Below are 27,236 nucleotides of genomic sequence, written 5' to 3' on the forward strand. Positions count from 1 at the left end.
ATGGCAAACCATAGGAAGAAATTCATTGATCTGGTGGATAAGGCAATTGCTGTTGGTGACACAATGGACCATGAGGATCTGCTTTTTTCTTACAACGGGCTTCTCTACCCCACAACTGTGTGCAGTCCTGAAATAGTCAAGGCTCTTGAGTCCTTTGAAGCCAGGCAGGAGGATGTGATCCTAGCAGGGTATCCTAAAACCAGTGAATATAATGTATTTGCTATGGAAATATAAGGTGTAATATAATTATAAATAACCAGGCTGTAGTTAAAAGAGTGAATGAATTATTCCAGTTTATGTTAAACAACCTTGGTTAGGAAGATATGGCAATGGGAATTATTCATATAAATGAGAGAAGAAAAATGATTTATCTCATATTCCTTGCCAAAGAAATGCCATTGCTATTTAAAAATTTAAATGTACAGGTTAGGAAAATCAAAGTAATGGTTTTTACAGAAAACATTACTTGCTTCTATGGTGCATATATATTGTTTTGTAGTACTGTGCATTTTGTTATATTTGCATCATTTACAAATATGTATTTTTGCATAACATTTAGCATTTGGTTTCTCATGCGTTTTAGTTTCTTTTAGTTTCTTCCTATTAAAAAAATTGCAGTTTTCTGAAACTTCTTGAAAAATTGACAAGTTAGGATTGTGAAATCATGGAAAGTGAATTAGTGAATAATTCTCCATGAATTCTTGTAATTTTTTCTTTCCATTGATTTCACTCAATCCTACTTGGGTGATGAAACTGGAAATTATTCTCTATGAAACTTTAAATGCTGGAATTTATTGCCACAGGAAGTCACTGAAGCAAAGAGTTTATGAAGATTAAAAAAGGGATAGGACATTTACATGGAAGACATAACTATCTAATTATCATAATTCTGATAAAACTTTTGAAAGAGATATTAAATGTGATGATTAAGGGCTTAAGCCAATCTCTAACTATTAGAGATGAGAATCAGACTTCACGTGGGAGGCAGATTATCCCACATCTGCTCTATTGGCATTTCTCCCTATTCTTCCAAAAATTCTATGGGCATGGGGGTAACTGTCATTAATGCAACAATAAAGATTGAGAAATCCAGCACCCAAATGTCAGGAAATGCAAGGCTAAGGGTGAGAACTCACTCTATGCTCTCTTACAATTGATGCATCAAAATATCACTTTCTACTAGGCAGTTTTACAAACTGAAGTTCTGTGTACAACTTTACCTACTAGTATAAGTTACTATACAGCACAGTCTTCAGACTTGGCTAGATTTTTAAAGTCTCAGTCAGGTCTTTAGAAAAGTATGTATGAAACTTTCACCAGAAAAAAGAAGAGGAAAACTTCTCTTATAACTAATCTAGAACTACTGAAATAGGTATAAAATGGGGCTTTCTTCTCCATTCTGTTGGTTTCCAACCCTAATTAAAATAGATGTAAATGGCTTTAATAATTCCCATATACTGCTTCTACTGTATAACATGTAATCAAGAACAAAAGTTAATGGAGCAAATTCAATCCTGATGTAACTTCACTGACTTGGAGTCACATCAGGGATGGATTTGGCTTAACAGGAGTTTTGACAAAGATTTGACAACAGAATCAGCTAGAGAGTACAATGCACTGCAGAACCAGAATATTTCTTGTTGATTTTGATTAATATTCCTGTGTTATCTAACTGAATAATTCTGTACATCTGAACTTAATGTATGGTAAGTGTCACACTGCTGAGGCTGTGTTCATTTCTGTCCCCTGTCTAGTCTCTCTCAGTGTACCTGTTGTTCAGGTGTTAGGCTTCGTGCCCTTACCTGTCTCAGGTGTTGAATTTCACAACTTCCCCACCCTTAGATGGGGATCAGGGTTCAACACCACATCCATGCCAATCACTTATTACCATGCAGGTTCAACTGGAAACCTCAATTTCTTCCTTTTGGGAGACTGTGACCAATGATATAGTGACCAACTGCCTCCTTAAAATCAGTATGTTTATTTGCAGTGGAATAAGCATTAGAAAAAAATATTTCAAAACAACAAACAGCTTATATGCCTATTTAGCCTCACAGTATTTTTCATGTCACTACAAGCTAAGTTAGATAGGCTTCTCTTCCGTAATAGGAAAAGAACAGACCTGAATTATACTCTTTTAGGAAGCCTTGGAGCTCTTGCTATCAAGTATGGTCCCAGTTTGTCTGCCAGGCCCAGACTTAATTTATTTAGCTCCTTGAAGCTCATTGATTTTTCTTGTTTTTCTTGATTTTTCTTGATTTTTCAAGATTTTTCAGAGTTAATATACTCTGTACAAATCTTTCCAATTGCTGTATATACATTCAAATCTGAGAAATTATTTTTTTCCCAAAGGTTTTTAAACCAGTTCTGTGAATTTTTAAGGTTCCAATTGGGTTGTCCAGATCTTAACTGACTTGGTAACAACATCTGCAGAAAATAATGAAGATGAAACAAATAGCCTGAATGATGAGGAACTGGAAGAATTTCCTTACCTTGAAGTTGGAGATGCTGAGAAATATCAGGTGGGAACTGAGGACCAGATCCTCAAAGGTATTTAGGTGCCTAACTCCCATGGAACTCAATAGGAGTAAGGTGCCAAAATACTGTTGAGGATCTGGCCCTGAACACTTACTGAAATTGCGAAGACATACTGTTTCACATATAATTGATAACAACATGGTGTGTGAAATACCATTGCAAAGCAAGGTCTCTGTCCAACTACAGCAATTGCTGTGACTAGAATAGATGCTGCATGCGCCACTCAATTCAGGGGGAAATGCTGGTAAATGGGCAGTCAGAAAGAGTTGAGGAGAATGCAAATGAATAACAATTACATGAGACACTTACAAAAACTCAATAATATATTATTCCAAATAGGGTGTACGGAGGAGTTCCATACAAAGACCATGGAATAGAATGGAAATGCCAGACCCACAAAGGTTCTTAGGTGGGTAAGTCCCAATTTTAGGCTCCACTGTGATCCACAAAACTCCTGATTGGCTGCCACCTAACCCTGCAGGTGCCCAAACTCACATGTCACCTAAGTTTTTTCAGTAAAAGTTCTCTAGGCACCTATGTTTCTGCCTCTGGGCCTGTGCACAGATACCGCCCTAGTCATCCAGACGTCTGTCTTCCCCACTAATTCCTGTGCAATCCACAAACTGGAGAAAATAGGTGTTCCTCTGCCTAACTGGTGTGCTGAGTCCAATCCAGTAGGCATGCTCAAGATGCTGCCTAGATCTACCCAAAATGGGCGGTGGAAGAGAGAACCACCTCCCTTATACTCTTTAGCCCAGCAGAATGTGAGAGACCACTGGTTCAAGTCCACCCTCTACCTGATGAGGAGAAAGGATCTGAACAGAAATCTGCCACCTCTCAGGTGAGTGCTCTGACCACTGGACTATGGGATCTCCTGATGTGGGCCTCCTTCAATCTCTCCAACAGAAGTTGTTCCACTTTAATTGACTAATTACATATTAATTAGGTGAGAAAAAGAGAGTCACTCCATAGTCCACTGATTAGAGCACTCACATGAATGGTGGGAATTTCTTGTTCAAATCCATTCACCTCATCAGGCACAAGGGGGGAGTTGAACCGGGGGGAGGAGTGGTCTCTCACCATTGGACTAAAGATTAAAAGGGAAGTGTTCCTTCTCCTCCTTGTTTCCATCCTGCACCCCACCCCAGTTGTTTTATGTACATCTGGGTTCTCAGGACAAATTTTTTGGTGGCCTCAGAGTACGGCCACCAACTCTTGCTGGTGGCCGCTCTTGCACTTTTCCCTAAAATACATAATTAACTTTAGGAAAAACAAATAAATTGCACATGTACACATCCTAATCATTGCCATTTATTTATTGCTAGCTAGTAAGTCCATTGTGAAAAGTGATATTAACAAACATACAAGTATCACTTTTAACTGCAGACTTACTCAGTCCTGCCAAGCCTGGGAACAAATTAAGCCCTGGATGGGGTTCCAGGGGATGCAGCAGGGGGATGGAGCCTGAAGCCCCACCGCCGGAGCCTGGGGCCTGTTGCTGCACAGCTGGAGCCCGAAGCCCTGTGGCCAGAGCCTGCCACCCCACCACCCCAGGCTGAAGCCCAAAGCCTGAGCTCCACTGCCCCTGGGAAGGAGGGGAACTCATTGGGTGCCTGCTTCTCCACTGTTATGGCCCAGGTGTCTCCAGAGGAGGGCAGGTCCCAACCCCTACTGTGGCCCCAGCAACCAACACCAAGGCAGGGCGTCCAGGAGCAAAGGGAGGGGGAGTGGCCACTACATCCCCCCATCTCCCACAGCCCAGGAGGCCGTGGCCGCAAGAAAAAACCCTGGTGGCTGCATGCTGCCATGGTGGCCACATTTGGGAAATGCTGACTCTGAGCACACCTACCAGATCAGGCCCAGCATACTGTCAAGCTGTCTGGAGTGTCTCAAGAGCATGAGTCCCAATCTCAGGGCACATTGTTAAGATTCAGGGCACAAACCCGAAGCTAGTTGTGAACTCTATACTTAGATTTCACCAACCAGATATCAAGTGTGAACTTCTCAAGCACTATAACAGCCTTAACGTGGTGCCACAGACCATCCCCATGGGCACTTCAGTCTATCTGGCCACCTAGGCAAGCTTGCTTTTGTGAAACACAGCTCCTTACCCCTTACCCCCAAAATCACAACAATATTCAGATTACTACCAGTCCCAAAGGACCAGTCATTTACCCCTGGTCAGTTGCACCTTAGATTTCACACCAAGGAGAACACTTGTAGCTAATTCTATAAGAAACTATCTAAAGATTTATTAACTAAGAAAAAGAGATGAGAGAGTTATTTACAAGGTTAAAGCAGGTAAATGAATTACAGACTTAGGTTCCAAAAGGTGTAGAAGCTTCTATAATAAGCAATCTCTATATATCCTTTAGGGCTAACCCAGGCCAAACACTAGGGATCTTTTGCTTATGTTTAGTAATCCTTGCCCCTCAGAGTCCAAGCAGCATAAAGATACAGTTTCTTCTTGTCAGGGATTTTTACTCCCTTCCACCAGAGTTCAAGCTGATGGGACAAGTTCACATGTACATCTCCTGTTCATGGATGTAGGGGCGAGCAATCAACAAAGTCTTTTGTCCTCTGATGTCCCACAATGGTTTGTCTGGTGTCTATGGGCCTTCTTTTGCTGGGCAAGACATAAAGCCTCTTGTGGCAACTAGTATTTCACACTTGGTAATATTTCTATTCTGACTGTGGGGGTTTACAGTTTCAGAGCAAACACTTTTACAGTTATCGAACAAACACTTAAATATTACCGTATACCACGGCATACAGATTTTATAAGTAAGATTAATGCAGGCAGCAATTTACAAGCATTTCATAATGTCTAAACACTAAACTCTTTTATAAACCTAATACCAATTTTAACAATACGAACACACAGGTGAGCCAGACTGGTTTCCAGCTGTGCATTTGCCAGTGTTCAGTCGAGGCATAGGGGCCTTGGCATGAGCTGGCACCTGGTCTGCCAGCATCACATGTGACTGAGGCAGAGGAGTGCCTATCTTTTCCCAGTTTGTGGATCACTAGCAGAGATAGGCACCTCCCTGTAGCCCGGACCTAAGCACTATCTCTGAGGGCTTAGAATACACCTACTCACCTGTGTTTCCCATTGGCTAGTTTAGGTGGCTCCTCCCCAGCGTGCTGGCTTTGCAGATCGCATTGTATGGCACCTGTCTCTCCCCATCCATTGTATAGGGAGCCTCAGTTGCCTAATTCAGGCTTTGTGGATCACAGTGTGGTTCCTGTGGTTTTCTAAGGACCTAAAAATCAGGTAATGCAATACTGATCATTGCAATGACTAAGTCCCTTTGTGGATCCGGGCCTGGGTACTTAATCCTAGATGAAATCCCTCTTGCACCAGTGCCAGGCTGATTCAATCCATCACTGCTCTGCTGCTCACCACCTCCAGTCTGTGTATTTATTAACATTTTCATTCATGTACTTAGTTTTGTTTCTGACGTGAGCTTAGTGCTTGTCAAAGGCGAAGTTTATTTATCCAGAAAAGAGATACAGCTTCTGCAGAGTTAGTGAGAGGTTCCCTGTGCTGTCTTGCCAATGTGCCTTAGTCATGATCTAGATGAGCTAGCTCTAGAGGTGACAGAGTAGCTCTATCCCCAATGCCTATTCAGTCCTTGGCCTTTTTGCTGAGACTGCAAACAAGGATGCCAGTTACTGATGGGAACTCTTTGAAAGATACAGCCAAGAGGAGTCAGAGCTCAGATGGTTGTCCTGAACTTTCTGAGTTATCACTTTTTTCTACGTTCCTCTCTTCTCCTTGTCCCATCTTTCACACCCCTTCAGAACCCAACCAGAACCTCTTTCCTTCTTCTGGTTCCCAACCCCCTCTCTCTTAGTCCCAACAGATCCCCCCATCTTTATAACTCCTCCTTTTGACCCCAAACAATGTCCTTTAGTGCTCATCTCCCTTTTCCCTCATTCCCCAGTTAGATTCTGTTTCTTACTTTTAGATGTGTTCCATCATGTAGGGGGAAGTGTGAAATCATATTTCACTTTATCTGTTGGGTATTAGCCAGGTCTCTTCCCAATTCTACTACACTCAGAGGTATCTATATATTTGAGACACTCATCCCAGAAAAATCACAGAACTCCTAAGACATGAAAACTGCTGTCAGCTCAGCAGAGCTTTCCAGAGCCACTGATACACCAGCAATGGGGTATTTTGGCATAGGGTTACAGAAAATGTAATGTTGCATTAACTGATTTGTCTGCTTTTCCTCTTCTTTCAATTTGTACTAAAGCGAATGGAGAAATTATCTTCTAGAAGAGTTATATTTACTCATCTCCTTCCGCACAATCTACCTGAGTCCATCTTCAAAAATAAAGCCAAGGTGAGTGCTCATTTAAATGTCTTGTAGACATATGCCCTTCAGTAGAATTTTCAGGCTTCTTTAGACTTCCATTGTCATTTTCAAAGTCTACATAATAGGTACAGAGTGCTCATTATGGCCACTTTTAGGGCCTAGTCCTCTGTCTAGTACAGCATAGATATTTCACATCACAGCACGATGAAGTCTGAGAGTGTATCCAGCCCCATAAGGATCAAACTTCAAATCCAGACTCCAGCGAGAAACTGCTGAATTGGAATTCATTTGCAAATTGGATACTATTAATTTAGGCTTAAATAGAGACTGGGAGTGGCTAAGTCATTATGCAAGGTAGCCTGTGTCCTCTTGTTTTTTCCTACCCCCCCCCGCGATGTTCTGGTTTAACTTGGATTTAAACTTGGAGAGTGGTCAGTTTGGATGAGCTATTACCAGCAGGAGAGTGAGTTTGTGTGTGTATGGGGGTGGAGGGGATGTGAGAAAACCTGGATTTGTGCAGGAAAGAGCCCAACTTGATTGTCATGCACATTGTGTAAAGAGTTGTCACTTTGGATGGGCTATCACCAGCAGGAGAGTGAATTTGTGTGGGGGGGTGGAGGGTGAGAAAACCTGGATTTGTGCTGGAAATGGCCCACTGGATGATCACTTTAGATAAGCTATTACCAGCAGGACAGTGGGGTGGGAGGAAGTATTGTTTCATGGTCTCTGTGTATATAATGTCTTCTGCAGTTTCCACAGTATGCATCCGATGAAGTGAGCTGTAGCTCACGAAAGCTTATGCTCAAATAAATTGGTTAGTCTCTAAGGTGCCACAAGTACTCCTTTTCAGTAGAAGAGGGATAGTCCACTGATAGAGGAATTGCTACACAGTCTATTGTGGGTGGTCTCTCATTTTGGTGTCACTAGTGGGTGGGGCTTCAGAGTGGATGGAGCTTGAGTACCACTATTTATTTTTTCCAATATGGCCTTTGATTTTGTCCTCGTAACTTTTAATCCAGTTTATTTTAAGAATATTCATTAACACAAATGGGTGAAGGAGTCTTGTTTCAGACAAAGCACATGCAGATAGTGTATAATTAATTTGGGGAGATCAGGACAAGCACACTTAAGTGAATGTAGCCAATAATCTTTGAAATCTAATGAGGAATAATGAAAGAATTGCATCATTTGCATATAGGATTACATTGTTATTTCTGTGCTTAATATATGAGGTATAAGAAATTACCAATATTACAATTAAATATTATTATTTTTCTGATACTGCAGTTTTGCTATTTCTAGCTCCAGAAATAATACATATATATAAATTGTCTAGATTCTGGTGCTTGTTCGAAATCCTAAAGACATAGCTACATCTTTTTACCATTTTACCAATGGCATGTCTCCACTTCCCTCTTATGAGACCTGGGATGAGTTCTTCACAGCTTTCATGACTGGAAAAAGTACTGTTCCTTTTTCTACCTATCCCAATTATTCAATGTGTAGACTAAATCTGAAAATATGGAATTTGTAACCCAGTTTCATTATTCTTTTTTCATTTTATTTTATCACAAAAATGACAGAGATTAATAGAAGGATCTTTAAAAATTCAGACAATCTTCTTTTAAAAGGGGCTCATTGTGGGAACATGTATCATTTTTATAAAAATCACTGAGGACAAGGAAGAAACAGTCTCACAGGAGCAATCTAGAGTTTATAAGGAAGTCCAAATTGCTGACCCAAGCTTTTGGGCCCAAGGCTAAAGTTCTGTGAACAGAGTAAACTGGAACTCCCCATTTCCTTCACTGGTAGGTAAGGATTTTGATGCAGATATCTCCAAAGAATGTCAGGGGACACATTTTTATTGCCTTGTAAGGGAGTGGAAGGGGAATTGAAATAAAGCCCCCGTCTTTGCTTTCACCTGGGGAACCCTTTTTCCTGCTTGCAAAGTCCACAGATGTGACTTTTGTTTTAGTCTGGCCTGCCACAAATCAGTTTAGTAAAAGGTGGCTTTCTATTGTTGGCGAATGAACAAATAGCAAATGCATTTTTAAAAATATCACAGTAAATAACCAAAAACTTTCAAACCCAGGCAAAACAACCTCCTGCATCTCTCACCTTATTTTAATAGTTAAGGGATGACAATTAATTTCCAGTACAAAGTGTTTGAGGAATAAAAGGAACATAGAGGTTTCTAAGTAAAATTCCTAAAATTCTGGTACCCGGAACTGGACTAAATCCTATTATGTCTTTAGTGGGCTAAGTGAACATCAAGCTCTAACAATCTTCTTCAAGAGTGCCATGAGACTATGCTGCCTGGCAGAGGGGTCAGTCTGAAGTTCTAACTATTAGTCTAGGTTTTAAGAAATATACTCAGTCTTCCGCCATTATTCATGTTAATAATTATTAATCTATATGATTCTTTGGTGTCCTTCAATGCCTTGGGGCTCCTATTCTGACTACATTGGTGAATGGAGCAAGCATGTTGATGATGAAAATGTTATGACAATAACCTATGAAGAACTGAAAGAGGTGAAATTACTGAAGAAGTGTTCAGGTAACAATTATACAGATTGTCTTTTGACTCCATCAGTCTTGCTAAACTATTTAACAGCATTTGGTATGTGGAGACATTTTCAAAAAATGTTTTAAATGAAGCATCTTCTTCATAAAGGGATTTCTACCAAACACAGGGACTGATTTATCTCCAGTTCAAGTCAATAGAAATCTTTCCATAAGAAGACCCATAATAAGCATTGATGAAATGGAAGGACAGAGAGAGTAGTTATTAAAATAAAGGGAGCACAATATTTTCTTAAGGCTTTTCATCGTTCTGAAAATAGAGTCTTAGTCTGGGACTGAATGGCTTTGGGAAATTTGCCTGCAGATTTATGGCCAAATTCCCTGCTGGTGTAAATGGGGAAAACTGCATTGGAGTCAGAGGCATTGTGCCCATTTATACCCACAGAGAATTTGACTGTTAGTATCCCAAAATACATTACCTTGATTCTCCTCTTGGTTATATGGGTGTCAATCAGCAGCAGCTCCATTGAAATCAGTGAAGTTACACCAGAACAAAATTGGCGCGAGGGAGAGCAGAGTCAGGCCCTGTACACATTTTCTTGTGTGTCATTCTTAACTCTTGCTTTTGTTATTGCTGTATCTATAATACAATTAAAACTATAGTCTAGCAATGACTTATACGCTATTTCACAGATTCTGTTGGTCTCCAAGACACAGAACTTGGCTTGAGGTTTTGGGGTAGCCCATCCTGATGCTTAGGGTCACAAGTGGGATAGTGGATTTCAGAAAAAGGTGTTTGAAGTGTGCTAATATATAATGCACTAACCGGCTATGGTAATAATTGAGTGAACAGGGAAACTGAAATACCCTGCACCCTCAGCTTTCCATGCAGTAGGCAGGGAAAAGCTTATTGGCAGGGGAGGGTAAGGACACTGGTGCTCCCTTGTCCCATGTGGTACTTATTATATGGATAAAGAGAGGACTTTAATCTCCATGGCTGTAAATTCAGCATCTTTCCTAAGCACTAAAATTCAACAGAAAATTTGTTAACGAGAATAATATTCCAGGCCTGCTCACCTGATGTCAAAGTAAGGCAGTTGTTCAAATACTGGAGCCAAGAACACCTACAAGTGCAAAGAGATGATACAGAGGATCAGAGAGAAATGATAAAAATGGCCAGAGTACAGCGAAATAGCGATCAACCTGAATAAATGCCTATTGTTTCCCAAAGGAAAAATAATCTCAAACACATATATTCAGTGGGAATATATAGGAAACAGCAATGCTGAAAGGGATTTAGGGATGAAAGTGGACAGCAAACTACATTTCAGTTTGTAATACTATATGGCTGCTGTGAAATGGTCAGTACAAGTTTAGGGTGCAAAGAGAAAATAATAATGAAACAAAGAGGTGATATTTCCCCTCTATGTGGCTCTACTTGACTGTGTCTGAAATATTGTGTTCAGTTCTGAGAACTTCACTGCTAAAAAGATATTGACAAACTAGGTGCAGTTCAGATAAGATCAACAAAGATTATCAGCGGGGTGGAGGGATTGATGTATAAAGAAGATTCAGAGAGTGAGCCAGATTATGCTCTTGGTTACACCAGTTTAAGCCAGGACAGAAGCCAAAGGTACAAGTCAACATCATAAAGCAATAAAATATACAGTACTTCACCCTGGCACCAAAATGTTAAAATAAAATAACTAGTTTATAGATATACTAGACAATGGGTAAGGCAGTAAATTATCAAGCCTCATGTACTTTGTTCAATTCAGCAAAGCTAATAAGATGACGTGCCCTTTAGCTCTGGGCAGTAATTTTTTAAAAATACTGGACTATGAACTCAGTTATTCCCGCAGCCAGAAACTAATGGTTAACAAAAAGCTAGCTATTGCTTCAGGTTTATTGGCTAGGGTGCTAACTTGGGAGTCAGTTGATCTGTGTCTACTGTCAGCTCAGCCACTGGCCTACTTTGTGAATTTTGGCAAGTTACTCCTTCTCTCCACGCCTCTGTTTTATCATCCATCCTTTATTTGTCTGGTCTATTTACATTGTAAACTCTTTAGGGCAGGAATTGAACTGTCTCTTCCTTTGGTTATACGGCACCTACTAATACAGAGACTTGATTTTGGTTGGGGCCTACAGGCACTAGTATAATACAAATAATAAATATTAATACTATATAGGAAATGTAGTTCTTCCTTTATTTTTAAACAATACACTACATTTTATTCAAAGACAAGATTTCTTTTATTATTCACAGACAAAAACAAACAAACTTTATTAACTTGAAGTTAGGGTTGCAAAAGGGAACAGAACTCAGCCAAACTGCAGTACAACACTGCAGTTTAAAATTTTCAAGATTTTTGAAAATAGAAGCCTAAAGTTAGGTTCTTAAATCCATATTTAGGCACTGAAAATTAGGCCTGATATTCAAAATTGCTGAGTACATAGATATTCTCCCCTTGACTCTAATGAGAAATGCTTGGTGCTGAGTGTGACAATTTAGGATATGGCTACATCAAATTGTGAAGTCTGTTTTGGGCCGGTGTTGAAATATTGGCACTTTAGCGACATTAACTCAAACTTGCCTGTTATGCTGCATTTCAAACCCCTGCCCTTACACTGGCATAAAACTGGTGGGAGATCAGACTCAAGCATTATACGCGTTTATGTGTCATCTTTAACCACTGATATTGTGACTGCTATAGCTATAATACAATCAAACTTTAGTTAAGAAACAGGCTTTACACTATTCCACAGGCTCTCACTGCTTTTTTCACACAACTCCAGGAACCCAGCACCCCTTGGGGGACAAATCCTGCTTGCCTTATTCAGATGAGTAGTACAACTGACTTTAGGGCATGAGTCAAGGTTAGGAAGAACTGGATCTCCAGCAATTATCATTTAGTTATATCGTTAATTTTATCCACTAGTTGTGTAAAAACAATGGTGTCGGACTATACTTGTACTAACAATTGCTGTGGCCTGCCATTTCAAACCAAGATATAGATCCTGGCATGAGATTTTGGGGTACACTGCAAGTGAAGGTGTGGATATATTAAAAAAATCTTAGGGCTAAATGGTGTAAGTGAGTGCAAATCCATTTGAAGATAACGGCGTTACACCTGCTTACAGCAAGGCTGATGTTGGCTCTTGGTAATGATTTCCGCATGAAGTGGATACTATTAGATGTAGGCCTTATTTATTCCAAAGTCTCTTTGTTCCTAGAGTCAAGTTTCTTGGCACATTGGTGGTCACAGAAGGTGAAATTCCACCCTATTCAGAGGTCTTCACCAGGAGTATATGACATTTGCATCTGACTTATTTCATCATAGGGTTTAAATAGAGCTGGTTAAAAATTTTCCACTGAAACATGAGGGTTTTTTTTATAGAATGTGGCTTTTTGATTACATTTTCATCAAAATTTCTGTTTTGTCCGTTTCTGTCAAAAACAAAATGAATTGTATAGGCCTGGCATGGGCTTAGTAGATGTGTTGTTATAATTTGCTATACACTGTTTCAGTATGAAGTAAAGATTCCTTTAAACAGCATTAACTTCACCTCTTTCAGCTCTTCATAGGCTATCGCCATGATATTTTCATCATCCACATGTTTGTTCCATTCAACTAAATAATCGAAATAGGAGCCCCTGCACACTGGAGAAAAAAATCCCAGAAAATCAGAATGATTCAATAATAATGAGGTAAAGATGAACTGAGACAGGGAACGTGGACTCCTTTTATAGGCTTAGTCTGACTTCATGGGGTCAGACAGGGTTTTGAGGTGAGAACTACAGTAACACGTTTTGCCACTGCTCCTCTGAACAGAAGCAATAAGTGTTCCTTCCATCTGATGGCTAGTACTGGCCACTAATGGAAGAGCACACATCTGCTAGGTCGAAAGGACTAAACACCCTCTTAAACACCTTAGGGACATAGTGTACAAGCTGGAAAGCTAGCCAGCTGAACATTCCAGTGCACTTCTGTTTGCCAGGGAGACATCCTGTCTGACCGTTGGCTGCGTCGAAAAGGAAGCTCTCCTTTGCACTGTTCCCTATTACAGCTGAGTGGGTGATGGATTTTTTGGTTCAGACAGTGAACCAAAAAGTCAAAAAAAAAATCTGGTTTGATTTGAACCAAAAATAATGTTTTAAATAATTATTTTTTGTTTTTGCTGAATCAAATAAGTAGAAAAAAAATTAGTTTAGAATCAACTAAAATATTTCACTTGACGCCAAACAAGTTTTATTTTGAGTTATTCATTTTGATTAAGCCGTTTTGGATTTTTTTCACCCTTTTTCACCCCTTTTTGTAGTTTTTTCTTTAACTGACCAAATTTGAAAGTGAAATGCCATTTTGAATAGAAAGTTTAACAAAACATTTACAACTGAAACAGTCAAAATGAAATGATTCAGAATGATTGAAACAAAATGTTTCGTCTGTTTAGAAATTTTGTTTCCAAACAAAACTATTTACCAAATTCAGCCTGAAGTCAGCAAATATTTTTGACCCCCAAAAAACAATTATTTGAAAACATTTTGGTCACCTCTATTCCCTACTTTGTGCACCAGAGGGAAGAATTTTAGCCTTCTACCCAGTAAATGAATTCAGCTTATGCATAGATTAGCAGAAAGAAAAGTTTAGGGGGAAGTTGTTTTGAGTTAGAATATTGGGTTTGGATTTCTAGACCAATATAGTTATGTCTATTTTAATAAGTACTGTATCAGCATAGTCAGTAATATAACTCATATTTAATTTCCTAAATCTGTGTTTCAGACTATATAAGGTTCACGGTAATGGTGGTCAGGCTGTAAAAGCTTACATGACTTACTCAAGATCGCAGAGGGAGTCAGTGTTATCGAATGAATTATCTCTTGATTTCAGTGGTCACAGTCTGATTTCAATTACATCATTTATAAATCTAGAATAACTCTAAGACCATGAAGTTCTTCTCGAATTATAACATTACAACTGAGATCAGAATCTGCCCTAGGTCTTCCTGAATCCCAGTGCCCAGTTTTGCCAATCCATTAATTAATCAGAATAGCTAAAAAACAGAAAAACAGAGTGTACATTTTCTATGCATAAAAGCTGTAAAATACTCATCCCATGAGCTGAAGGAGGGAAGTGGAGGCATATTGTTGTGAAAAGGAAGTAAGATACACCAGTGTCTTTTAGATTTTGAACCAGCAGCAGTATCTAAAAAATATAAGTAAATGAATTATTTATTTAAAGCTTGAAAGTCAATACAAAACAGTTTGTACTTTTCCTAGCACAATGAGATCCTAGTCTATGACTAGGGCTCTGGGCGCTTTGGTAATACAAATAATTAATAATAATTAAGTAAGAAAAAGTTTATATTTGTTTAACAATCACAGCATAAGTAGAAACAGTTTAATTAATTTTACCTTATTTGAAAAATAAGGAATGGCTAAGCTCATTAGCAGGATATTTCTGCTGAAATGATAGCAGAGAAACAGTAAACATTTAAATTGTCAGCATTAGGTTTCAGTGTCAATGCATCCTGTAGATGAATGGGGCCAGTTTACTCCCAACCTAAAGCTATTCTTTCAGCTGTTTGCTGTCTCAATACATAACACTGTATCAGTTCACATGCAGAAATCTTATCTTCACAACCATAAAACCTAGATGAAATCATAGAAAACACAAGGCCCTGCATATAGCATAGAGGAAATCCAGACTGGTCTGAAAATGCCATTACAGTGCGTATTTTCTATGATACTGTAAATGAGGACTCACTTTGGCCTTGCTTTTGAAAATAGATTTCGGCAGGACTTGAGGAGGGAGGTGTGTTATTATGATTCTTCTGAAAGGTAATTCCTTCATCCTCTTTCAATAAAATTGGAAAGAAACATAAATTTAAATAACAGTCTATTAAAGAGACTATCTTTTTAAGAATTTTGTTTTAAAAAACTAGACTTAATAGGAAATAATATTTATTTCCTGCCAATTTAGAGGGTGACTATTTCACTATCATTAACATATTGCAGAATCTAAGACAAATTAGTATTAATTTTTCCAAGTCCTTCTTGAGTCTCTGATTTTTTTCAAACTTTAACTACCATGCTCCCAATTATTAATGTTCCTCTAATGCCCTCTAGTGAATGTGGTCCCATGTATGTTGCTCCTCCAGAGGAAATACTGTGCAAGACCCTGTTCTAACAGTATTTCCAGCCTGACTAGAAATAGGGGGCCTGTTCTTTTGAGATGTCCAGCTGAGTTTAGGTAGAACCAGTGATGCACTCATTATCTAACAGCTGACAGTAAGCACTTCTCCTGTTTTCCAAAACCTAACTCTTACATGTTCAGATAAACAGAACTAGCAAACCCCTCTGCAATAGCACCCTCTAGTGCATTTACGTACGTTACGTACTAAGGGTGCGTTTACTGTCATCTCAGGGGTGGCTTTGTGGCCAAGCAGATGGATAGAGCACTAGACTGGTACTCAGGAGACCTGCGTGTTTGTGCACAAGTCATTTCTCCATTCTGTGCCTCAGTTTCACCTTCTCTAAAATGCGGATAATAACACTTACCTCCTTTGTAAAGTGCTTTGAGATCTGCTGATGAAAAAGGCTATATAGGAGCCTGGTATTATTATGTGTGACTAATGAATATCTTTCTACAGTTCCAAAAGGACAGGTCACATGTCACAAAAAATCATCATCATAGCTCTGTCTAATTGTCCTTAGAGATGGGAAATCCAGTTTAAACACAATAAAAGCCAACCTAAATCTTGAACCAAACCCTGTTTTTTTCCAATTTGATAAAATGAAATCCAAGGGGTGGGTAACACATAAAACTGGGAGTCAGGAGTCCTGGGTTCTTCCCTTTCTGGCTCCGTCACAGGCTTTGCATGCTACCCCTTTGGGATCAAGGAGAGAAAACGTGGCAGTGGGAGGAGGAGTGTTACTTGAAGACAAGTGAACTGATGTTGGGAGTGTTTTGGATGGATGAGAGAAGGAAAGGTGGAGAAGGATGGAATATGGTAAATGTGGAAAGCTGAAGGGGGAAAGAAGTGGATTTTTAAAAACAATTCATATTAATCTGAATGAGCATCTAATGGACCTGGAGACTGGATGATGTCCCCCCTACTACAGCAGAGCCTTCTAGGTCAGGATTTGAGATCCTTTGACAGGATACCATGAAGCTATTTGCATTGCTTGTGTTATGAGAGTTTTTTGGCTAAACAGAGGGCCCTATAAGATGAAGTCATCGATATGACACCTTTCTCAGGCAATAAAATCAGTTACTTACAGAAATGATAAAATAATAACACACACAAATTCTGTCTACAGGGAGCGTCCATGGCATATCAATCAGCTGTTCAGCAGCTGCAGATTCTGTGAGCTCTGTACTGGTGTTAGAGGTTGTTCATCTAGGATTAATCACTTATCTCTTGAATTTTTGCTCCTGTTGGTCTCTGTATTCGACAGTGAATGAAACTCCTCCTTATGACTTCGGAAGTAATATTTGTTCAGTAATTGTTATTCATTCATACTCCCACTATCCTTTATTATTTACTCATTGATCTGCACGTTTGTCCCTAATGTTTGGGCATTTTGCCCACTGACACTTCAGAAAAGCCACAGACCAAGAGGAAGTATAGATCCAAATATCTCTGCTGCAGTTCTGGCTTCCCACCAGATTTATGGACTAGTCATGCTGCCGGCAGTAGGTACGCGGAGCCAAGAAGGGGTTACAGGGGCAGGTCCAACCAGATAGTTGATATGGTCCCTCAGTTTCACCATATGTGTCCCCAAAAGTATCAGTGTTCCCTTCACACCCCTCCCTGCCCTCATTCTTCAGCGGATTACTACTGCTGTCTTCTGTGGAAGAGCTGTGCATGGGCCTAGGGTTAGCACCCTGCTGTGTTTGCCGCCTCAGTGTGCTCTTGTTTTTGGAGTAATTTGGTGCAATACTATGGCCCTAATCTACGTTCCCTCTAAACTGCGTGGCCACTCAGCAGTCTACCAAGTGCCACACACATCAGGTGCCCCTCCCCCCACTGCCACATTGCTCCTGCCCTCTGCCTTGGAGCTTCTGGCCAGCTGCTCCCAGGAGCCTCCTGCTTGCTGTGCAGAGTAGGGGGAAGGGGGGGCGCTGATGTCAGGGTGTCCCCCTCCCACCCCTGTACCCCATCTCCACAGAACGGGGGGGGGCACAAAAGGGCTCAGGAGTGGGACGGGGGGAGCTTGAAGGTGGCTACTGTTGTGTCTGAACAAGCAGGCTTCAGACTGGTGAGTACCAATCTACTTAAAAGGGCAGCGTACTTAAAGTGGCAAAGCGTCTCTCTCTCTCTCACCCACACTGTGTGTGTGTCTCTGTCTGTCTGTCTCTCTCTTCCCCCCGCCACACACAGTTTGTCTCTGTCTCACACACACACTGTCTTTCACACTCACTTCCCAACACATATCTGTATTATTGCTGTTGTTGTTACTTCTTGATACTTCTTTCAAAGTGCTGGTATTTGAGTGATCTATGCATTTCATAATTTTTATTTCTCTCTTATGCTTAAATTTAATTCTTTTTGAGTAGTAAATTCTAAAATACCTAACCTGTACTGGCTGGAGTAATTATCCCTATGATAACTCTTTAAAGATATATATTATATCTAGGTTTTTAGTTTCTACTGGTGGCACATGTCCACATATTGCCTTGATATGATGCACATAACAAAATTTATTCTGCACATGGATGGAAAAAATTAGAGGGAACACTGGCCCTAATACCATTCAGTTAAAACAACGAGGGGTCTGGTAACAGCTTAAAGACTAACAGATTTATTTGGGCATAAGCTTTCGTGGGTAAAAATCCCACTTCTTTAGATGCAAGGAGTGCATTTTTACAGAAAATTACAGATACAGGTATAAATATACTGACACATGAAGAGAAGAGAGTTACCTTACAAGTGGAGAGCCAGTGTTGACAGGGCCAATTCGATCAGGGTGGATGTGGTCCACTCCCAATAATTGATGAGGAGGTGTCAATACCAAGAGAGGGAAAATTGCTTTTGTAGTGAGCCAGCCACTCCCAGTCCCTATTCAAGCCCAAACTGATGGTGTTAAATTTGCAAATGAATTGTAGCTCTGCAGTTTCTCTTTGAAGTCTCTTTTTGAAGTTTTGGTTTTGAAGCTCTCAAAACTGGAGACTCTCATACAAAACCAACCTTCCACACAAACGTCCACGTGGCTGGACTTTACAAAAACCAGACAAGCCATTTACAATGCACACTTTGCTCCTCTACAGAGGAAAAAGGACAGTAAACTATCTAAACTCCTACATGCCACAGGGGGCTACAACAGTGGTACCCCAAACTCACCCACAACTATTGTTAATCTATTCAACCACATACTTAGCCCGGCAGAAGAGTCTGTCCTATCTTCGCAAAAAGAAAAGGAGTACTTGTGGCACCTTAGAGACTAACCAATTTATTTGAGCATAAGCTTTCGTGAGCTACAGCTCACTTCATCGGATGCATACTGTGGAAAGTGTAGAAGATCTTATTATATACACATAAAGCATGAAAAAATACCTCCTCCCACCCCACTCTCCTGCTGGTAATAGCTTATCTAAAGTGATGCTTTATGTGTATATAATAAGATCTTCTACACTTTCCACAGTATGCATCCGATGAAGTGAGCTGTAGCTCACAAAAGCTTATGCTCAAATAAATTGGTTAGTCTCTAAGGTGCCACAAGTACTCCTTTTCTTTTTGTGAATACAGACTAACACGGCTGTTACTCTGAAACCTGTCCTATCTTTGGGACTCTCTTTCTGCCCCACCACCCCCAGACACATTTTACAATTCTGCAGTGATCTGGAAGCCTACTTTTGCTGTCTCCAACTCAAGGAATATTTTCAACACACCACTGAACAGAGCACTGACCTACAGGAACCCTCCTACCAACACTACAAGAAAAAGAATTCTGCGTGGACCCCTCCTGACAGTCAAAATGACAGACTGGACTTCTACATAAAGTGCTTCTGCAGACGTGCACAGGCTGAAATTGTGAACAAACAGCATCACTTGCCCCATAACCTCAGCCGTACAGAACACAACGCCATCCACAGCCTCAGAAACAACTCTGACATTATAATCAAAGGGGCTGACAAAGGACATGTAGTCGTCATGAACAGGTTCGGATTATGAACAGGAGGCTGCCAGGCAACTCTCCAACACAACATTCTGTAGCCACTATCCTCTGATCTCACTGAGGAGTACCAAAAGAAACTACACCATCTGCTCCAGAAACTCCCTGCTATAGCTCAGGAACAAATCTACACAGACACACCCCTAGAGCCCAGACCACGGGTATTTTATCTGCTATCCAAGATCCATAAACCTGGAAATCCTGGATGCCCCATCATCTCAGGCATTGGCATTCTTACAGCAGGATTATCTGGCTATTTGGACTCTCTCCTCAGACCCTACATTACCAGCTATCTTTGAGACACCACCGACTTTCTGAGGAAACTACAGTGCATTGGTGATCTTCCTGAAAACACCATCCTGGCCACCATGGATGTAGAAGCTCTTTACACCAATATTCCACATGAGGATGGACTACAAGCTGTCAGGAACTGTATCCCTGATGAAGCCACGGCACACCTGGTGGCTGAGCTTTGTGACTTTGTCCTCACCTGCAACCATTTCAGATTTGGGGATAACTTATACCTTCAAGTCAGCAGTACTGCTATTGGTACCCACATGGACCCACAGTATGCCAACATTTTTATGGCTGACTTAGAACAACGCTTCCTCAGCTCTCGTCCCTTAGCGCCCTCCCTCTACTTATGCTACATTGATGACATCTTCATCATATGGACCCACAGGAAGGAGGCCCTTGAAGAATTCCACCTGGATTTCAACAATTTCCACCCCATCATCAACCTCATCCTGGACCAGTCCACACAAGAGATCCACTTCCTGGAAGCTACAGTGCAAATAAGTGATGGTCACATAAACACCACCCTATACCAGTAACCTACTGACTGCTATACTTACCTACATGCCTCCAGCTTCCATCCAGGATACATCACACAATCCATTGACTACAGCCAAGCTGTAAGATACAACCGCATTTGCTCCAGTCCCTCAGACAGAGACAAACATCTACAAGATCTTTATCAAGCATTCTTAAAACTACAATATCCACCTGGGGAAGTGAGGAAATAGATTGACAGAGCGAATCGGGCACTCAGAAGTCACCTACTACAGGACAGGCCCAACAAGGAAAATAACAGAACACTACTGGCCATCACATACAGCCCCCAGCTAAAACCTCTCCAGCACATCACCAGTGATCTATAGCCTATCCTAGAAATAATCCCTCAGTCTCACAGACCTTGGGAGGCAGGCCAATCCTCGCTTACAGACAGCCCCCCAACCTGAAGCAAATACTCACCAGCAACTACATACCACACAACAGAACCACTAACCCAGGAACCTATCCCTGTAATAACCCCATTGCCTACTCTGTCCCCATATCTACTCTAGCGATACCATCAGAGGAGCCAACCACATCAGCCATACCATCAGGGGCTCATTCACCTGCACATCTACTAATGTGATATATGCCATCATGTGCCAGCAATGCCCCTCTGCCATGTACATTGGCCAAACCAGACAGTCTCTATGTAAAAGAATAAATGGACACAAATCAGACATCAGGAATGGTAACATAGAAAAGCCAGTAGAAGACTCTAATGGGCAGCAGCCATAGAACTATTCCCTACTACCCTTTTCTCCGAAGGCAGAGTCTGAGTGCCCTCCCATCGCGTCCCCCAATAACTCTGAAATAAGGGGAGGGGTCTCTGCAGCTGAGTGAAATCCTGGGAAACGGTGGGGCAGAAAATCAACCCTGGCGCTGACTGAGAGTTATGAAGGAGCTGTTAGCAACCAGAATGGGAGACTCCATGGAAAATGAAATGGAGATGGCGTAACAGAATCTTTCCTCAACCCCCAGTCCCATTGCTAACTGCCTGTTTTGGGGTGGAGGCTCTCAAATCCCTCCTCTCCACATAGTCAGTTCTATGGGGACGATAGTAGTGCAAAGGAGAGAGAGGGGGACAGATCGGAATCTAAAGAAACCAGTGGTGGGGAGGTCATTTGCATGAATTCTCCACCCCTTGTCTGAACTTCCATGGTTTCCAGTCATGGAAATGCAAATGCACTGCACTCTGATTTTGCTGACCTGATCACACCCTGGGGGAGGTAAGAGTCCTCTATAACCTGTAAAATTCAGCCATTACATTTTATCAATTCTTATCAATATGTCATACAGTTCATATTAATATTTCTAATATCATCCCGTGCTGACCTTAAATTTCTCTGGATCCCCAAATTCTAGACGTAGAAATTCACTTGTAATATTAATTCTCTCATTCATTTCCTTCTCTGTATGTTTTGCAGCTGTAATTTCCAAGTCATTTAGGATTTGATCAAGCCAGTTAGTACCTGAAACAAGATAGAAACTGGTTTAAAGACTATGGAAGTGAAAATTGTCAGAACAAGTGTTGAATGTATTTAGTTGGAAATAACTATGTATGGTATTGATTTCTGTGCAAGAAAAAACATTAACATTCAAGGATCATAGCTAACAAAACTGAAATCATACTTTGATACAGAAATATTTTGCTGTTGTTTATGACACAAGCTATGAGTGAACAGAAGTGTCATATGATTGGGCTAAATAATCTGTTGACAAACAGGAACAGTCCTGTCTGTGAAACACATACTTCTTTGCGACTCACAATGAGGTTATAAATCACTAAATTAAAAACTATGTTCTCTGGGTGAATTCATGTCACAGATAAATGCAAGCACCACCATTGTCACTGACTACTCTCCTACTTGCCAATCCAGAGTAAACCATTAGTACTAGCTCGACCAAAAGCAAAATATACAATAATGGCTTCTAAAAAGAAGAAATCAATTTGGGGGAAATAGACAGAAACACTCGTTATCATAGTTATGCGAAATCTGGATACCCTCATATCTGTGAGTCATATTGTGTTTTTTCTCACATTTCAGCTGTGTAAATTTGGAATTATTCCATTGGCTTCAATTGAGTGTTTGCAGATTTACAGCAGTGCAACTGATAGCAGAATTTGAGGTAATTTTTCTATATGAGACATGCTCAATTAATACGTGAAGGAATTGTTTTTCAACCACCAGCCTTTCAAACTCAGTCAAATTGACAGTCAAGCTGTCTTCTCAGCTCTTTCATCACCACAATGCAAAATATTAGCAAAGCTTTGTCATGTGCATTGAATCAGATCTACAATGAGACACACACAAACATTTTCTCTAAACCAATAAACACTGGACATATAGTTACCTAAAATGTAAAATGTAAATATTCAGAGGGAGAAGAAATTAATTGACAGTCATTAATGGCCGAAATTATTCTTCTCACCTCATTCATCTGAACAATCCCTAATACAGTATCTTCATGATGGACTGCATTTACTATAAACTGCAGTCATGTATAATCATCATATTAAATGCTGCCTAATCATTCATACTACTTTATAACATTTCACATTTAGTTTTGTAACAAGCTAGCAATATTCACCATTTTTAGGGTATCCCGCTAGGATCACATCCTCACTCCTGGCTTCAAAAGAATCAAGAACTTGGAAAGTTTCAAGGTTGCAAAAAGTAGCAGGGTACAAAATTCCTGTATAGGAAAATAGCAGGTCTTCAGCCGTTGCCTTTTCACTATCAGCCAATGCCTTATCCAGCTATTCAACTACTTTCTTCCTGCTCTTTTCCATGTTTGCGAAACTCTCTATTCAGAGAGACTGAAACAAAGGCTGTCTTTTAACGAAACAATTGTGGTAGTGATATACAGTGTAATTTAATGGTAAATGACACTCCCTTGGGCATGAAGGTAAGTAAGTATGTCAACATGAGCCAGTGGCCTAATATTAAAAAATACTGAACATCTATAGTTCCCACTGGTTTGGCTGGGGCGTGTGGGTGCGCTGCATCTCTGAAACTCAGACCAAACATCTTCACCATAAAACCAGCCGAGTTTTTCAGTCCTCACTCAGTCAGAACTTTAAATTGTCTTCAGTGGGACATTTTGCCAAAATGGAGGACAATAAGGTATGGTCATATGTAACCAATGTGGACTAAAATGTGGACGTCTAAAAATCTCACACGAATGAGCTGGATGGGAATGTATTCTACATATTGCATTAAAACCTAAATTACAGTAACATGAAGTGTGTGAAGCACTGACAAAATCCACAAAACCACCTAACAATGATTTACATTTGTAAATCAAGGCTGTCTTTAGCTTGCCTTCCTATTATGCCCAGCTACCACAAAGCATATGGAGAGTTACCATGGGGAAACACTAACCACTTTATAATAGGTTAAGTGGAAAAACCGTGTTCCGTTTACAGTCTCGACACCTAACCTTGCTAAAGTGAAATGAATTCACCTGAAATTTCACAGATGTGATAATGGGCAGGGTAGATTTTTTCCTGGAAAGCTTGCTGCAAATTGGACAAGGTGTTTGGGAGATTATTTTAAAAAATAAAATAAAAACAGGGTGATCTAATTTCTTCAATGCCTGCAGTGTGGTACCTTGGCCCCACACTAAATCTATTTAGAAAAATCCTAATGCAATCTCTCTTTCTCGCTCTTTAAGATACTGTCAGCTTTCCAACAGAAAATGCTGATTCAATGGACTCTACATGTTCCCAGGGGAACATGTAGATTGCTTCAATACTTTTGATGGAAACCAGGCAGGCCGGCCAACTGGCCATCCTGCCTCCCTGCTTTCCTGCTAGCTCACCTGCCTGCCTACCTCTCTGTTCTCATGCTTCTTGGCAGCCTCAGTGGTGGAACTGGGGTTGTCCCGAGCTTTCAGGCTCCTTGTTCCTCAGCAGCCAGGCTCCTTGCTGCCCATCTGCTGAGCAGTTGCAGAGCTGGGCTTCCAAGCTCCCTAAGCTACCAATAGTGGCGGATTAGCCACTGGGCCAATGGGGCCTCTGCCCAGGGACCACGACCACTTGGGGGGCTCTAGAAAAAAGGGTGCCCTAACCTGCTCCGCCAGCCCGGTGCTCCTGCTGGGGAGCATGATGAGGGTGCAGGGCCTTGCCCCACTCCCCGGCAGGAGCACCAGGTGGGTGGAGCAGGTTGGGGCACCAGTGCAGGAGTGCCAGGCAGGGCAGGGCAGGGCAGGGCAAGCCCCCATACCCCAACCCCATTTCCCCAGCAGGACTGCCTGGAGGGGGGCGAGGGGGACGCAGGCAGAAGGGGTGGGGAGGAGCCCCCACTAGCTGTGGCCCAGGGCCCCACAAAACCATAATTCGACTCTGGCCAGGAGTCTGGGTGGCTGGCTTCCAGGGATGCCTGCTTCATGAATGGACAGGTGGGATCCTAGGCTCCCTGAGCAGCTGACTCCCTAGCTCCCTGGGCTACTGGTCTCCTTGGCTGGCCAGGTCTCCAGGCTGCCTGCCAGGTAGGTGATCTGGGTATCCCAGTGATCATATTTCACTTTGGAAACACCACAACATTTCCACTATAGGAACATTTCAGCATGTTCGAAACAAGATATTACAGAATTTGAAATGTTTGGCCTTTCATCCCAAATCTGGATGAAAAGTTCTGCAAATTCAATTTTTTTGGTGGGATGGAAATTCTGTTTCCTGGCCTGTTCTAAGGGGCTGCCTTATTTGATTAATTTATTTTATTCTCCTAGTTTTCCTCTTATTATTTTTAGGTCCACTACTGTCAAATCCCCTTAGAACAACTCTTTCTGCTCACTGTTTTATCTGTCAAAATGCACTGTCACTTGGTGTGTGAAGGGCACAACCACATATAAAAAGTATAGAGCCCAGTCTTCATTTAGACAAACAATCCTACTTGCATGAGTTAGGAGTTGGGGACAAGGCTCACTGTACAGAAGCTGTCTGAAAATTAAAACCTGTTAGAATTCCTTGGTAATGCAAAATGAAGTAGTTTCAGATTTTTCATGGTAGTTCTGCTCTGTGAAAGTACGAGCCCTTCAGAGATACTGTTACAATTACTCCACAGGTGCGATCCAAATGGAGTGTTGTTTCAATAATATTCACTCTTATCTTCCTTTTTTTCAGAATCAGACTTTAGGACTGAAAAAAATAGCTGACTTCTTTGGGTTCTCCCTGAGTGAGGAAGAGATTCAGACTGTTGTAGAGAAGAGCGGCTTCAAAACTATAAAAGAGAAATCCTCCAAAACTCATGGAACATTTGGGAAAATTATCTTCTGTAAAGGTAAATTTCTGAAAACTCCCTATAAGTGATCACCAGTCCCTTGCAGTGAAGTCATTGGCCAGCACCTCTAGCTGGCTGGGTGAACTGAAGGTGCAGGTTCTGATGAGGTCTTGGCTCCAGCATCCCAGTCTTTCAGGGCTATTGTACAAGTCTGGTCCTCTGTGACATCACAGACTTGGCAACTCTAGCTTGCTGGTGTGATGTGAAGGCACAGTCCCCTGCAAGGGTTAGTGGCACAGGACTTCTGTCTTGCTGGGATAGTATCCAGGAACCTTTTATTGCTGGGCGGCTGGCCAGGGAAAGACCTCTCTCATGCCACTAGAGTAGCACTTATATCCCCTACTGTGATGAGCATGTAACATCCACCTCCAATCCCAGGCCAAAGACAAAATCCAGAGTGCATCCAACTCTAGGTGTTGAACCAGACTGTCCCCGGGCTAGTGCTATGCCTGTCATTGGTGGCTGTGGAATCTTGGGCTAACGTAGAAGCACCACAATCAGTGCAAAAGTTGAAATCGTCTAATGCAATTGCTGCTGTAACCCTGGCACTACTACTGGTTTGTTCAGGAATGTACTCCGCGATACAGCGGGGTTATCTGTAGCTCACATTAGCCTGGGGCTCTATTATCTTTCATTGGCATTTGACTGCATCCCGTCCCCTGAGGGGAGACCACGCCTGTTTCTCCCTCAGCCTCACCACTGGCCCACCTCTCCTGATATGTGGATCACATGGGCTCCAGAGAAAGGGGAAGATGAAGTGAAGACAGTTCACCCCCACCTTCCATAGAGAATACATCAGATTTGTGCATGGAGGTTCCCCTCTGTGGGTCATGAATCATGGGGCCTTATCAGGCCCTGAGTTAGGATCTCTGCTTGCCACAGGCTGAGGGTGGCACACAAGAACAGAGCTACTAATGGGGGAGTGTGGGTGGAGAATCTGTCTTCCCCTCCATTTATTTAAGAATAAGTACCATGCCTAACAATACACGTGCTTAGTTTGCAGGTTGAAGACCATCTGGTCAAGAAAAAAAGCTACAGACTTGGGGCCAAATCAGACCTGGTATAAATGAGTGTAATGACTCTTGAATATAACAAAACAGATGTTTCTGGGGCCAGTTATTTCTGAGATATGTTATGACTAAAAAAAGAAGATATACCAAGAACTCTACCTGTATTTTTTAAAAAATCCTACATCTTAGAAATGGCTTCACCAATTCACCTCATACATTGCTGAAAAAATTCTCCGGCGGTCACAAACCTCAAATGTAGAGTCTCAAGAAGAAAGGATCAATTCTAAGGGATATAGCTGGGGGAATGAAGGTTGTGATGTGCAAAAATCAGCCTTGCAATGGAAAGCTAGTTACCACTTCAACCAAGGAGTTTCTCTCTAACAAATGATTATATATTTTTTTAATGTTTGCAGGAACGGTTGGTGACTGGCAGGACCATTTTTCTGAAGCTCAGAGTAAAGAAATGGACAGAAAATTTGAAGAGTGTTTAGCAGGAACTAAACTGGGAGAAAAGATGAAATATGAGTTGTATTGCAAGGCCTAA

General features: G+C 41.2%; 1 protein-coding gene and 1 pseudogene across 2 annotated transcripts; one reads left to right on the forward strand and one right to left on the reverse strand.

The window, feature by feature from the left end:
- Nucleotides 1-27,236, forward strand: LOC311518868 (sulfotransferase 6B1-like; the record flags this gene model as incomplete). Its single annotated transcript, XM_084624936.1, has 7 exons — nucleotides 1-202; nucleotides 2,383-2,522; nucleotides 6,801-6,890; nucleotides 8,200-8,326; nucleotides 9,301-9,395; nucleotides 25,526-25,682; nucleotides 27,106-27,236. The coding sequence occupies 7 exons, from the start codon at nucleotides 1-3 to the stop codon at nucleotides 27,234-27,236; spliced, it is 942 nt and encodes a 313-aa protein (XP_084481062.1).
- On the reverse strand, nucleotides 12,912-22,421 carry LOC311518327 (sulfotransferase 6B1-like; annotated as a pseudogene). The gene is made up of 5 exons: nucleotides 22,403-22,421; nucleotides 21,733-21,869; nucleotides 15,152-15,241; nucleotides 14,465-14,590; nucleotides 12,912-13,048 (listed from the first exon to the last, which is right to left on the reverse strand). The product of its transcript is annotated as a sulfotransferase 6B1-like (transcript).

The sequence above is a fragment of the Lepidochelys olivacea genome, assembly GCF_965140295.1.
Source record: "Lepidochelys olivacea isolate rLepOli2 genome assembly, chromosome: 3".
NCBI classification, from domain to species: domain Eukaryota; kingdom Metazoa; phylum Chordata; order Testudines; family Cheloniidae; genus Lepidochelys; species Lepidochelys olivacea.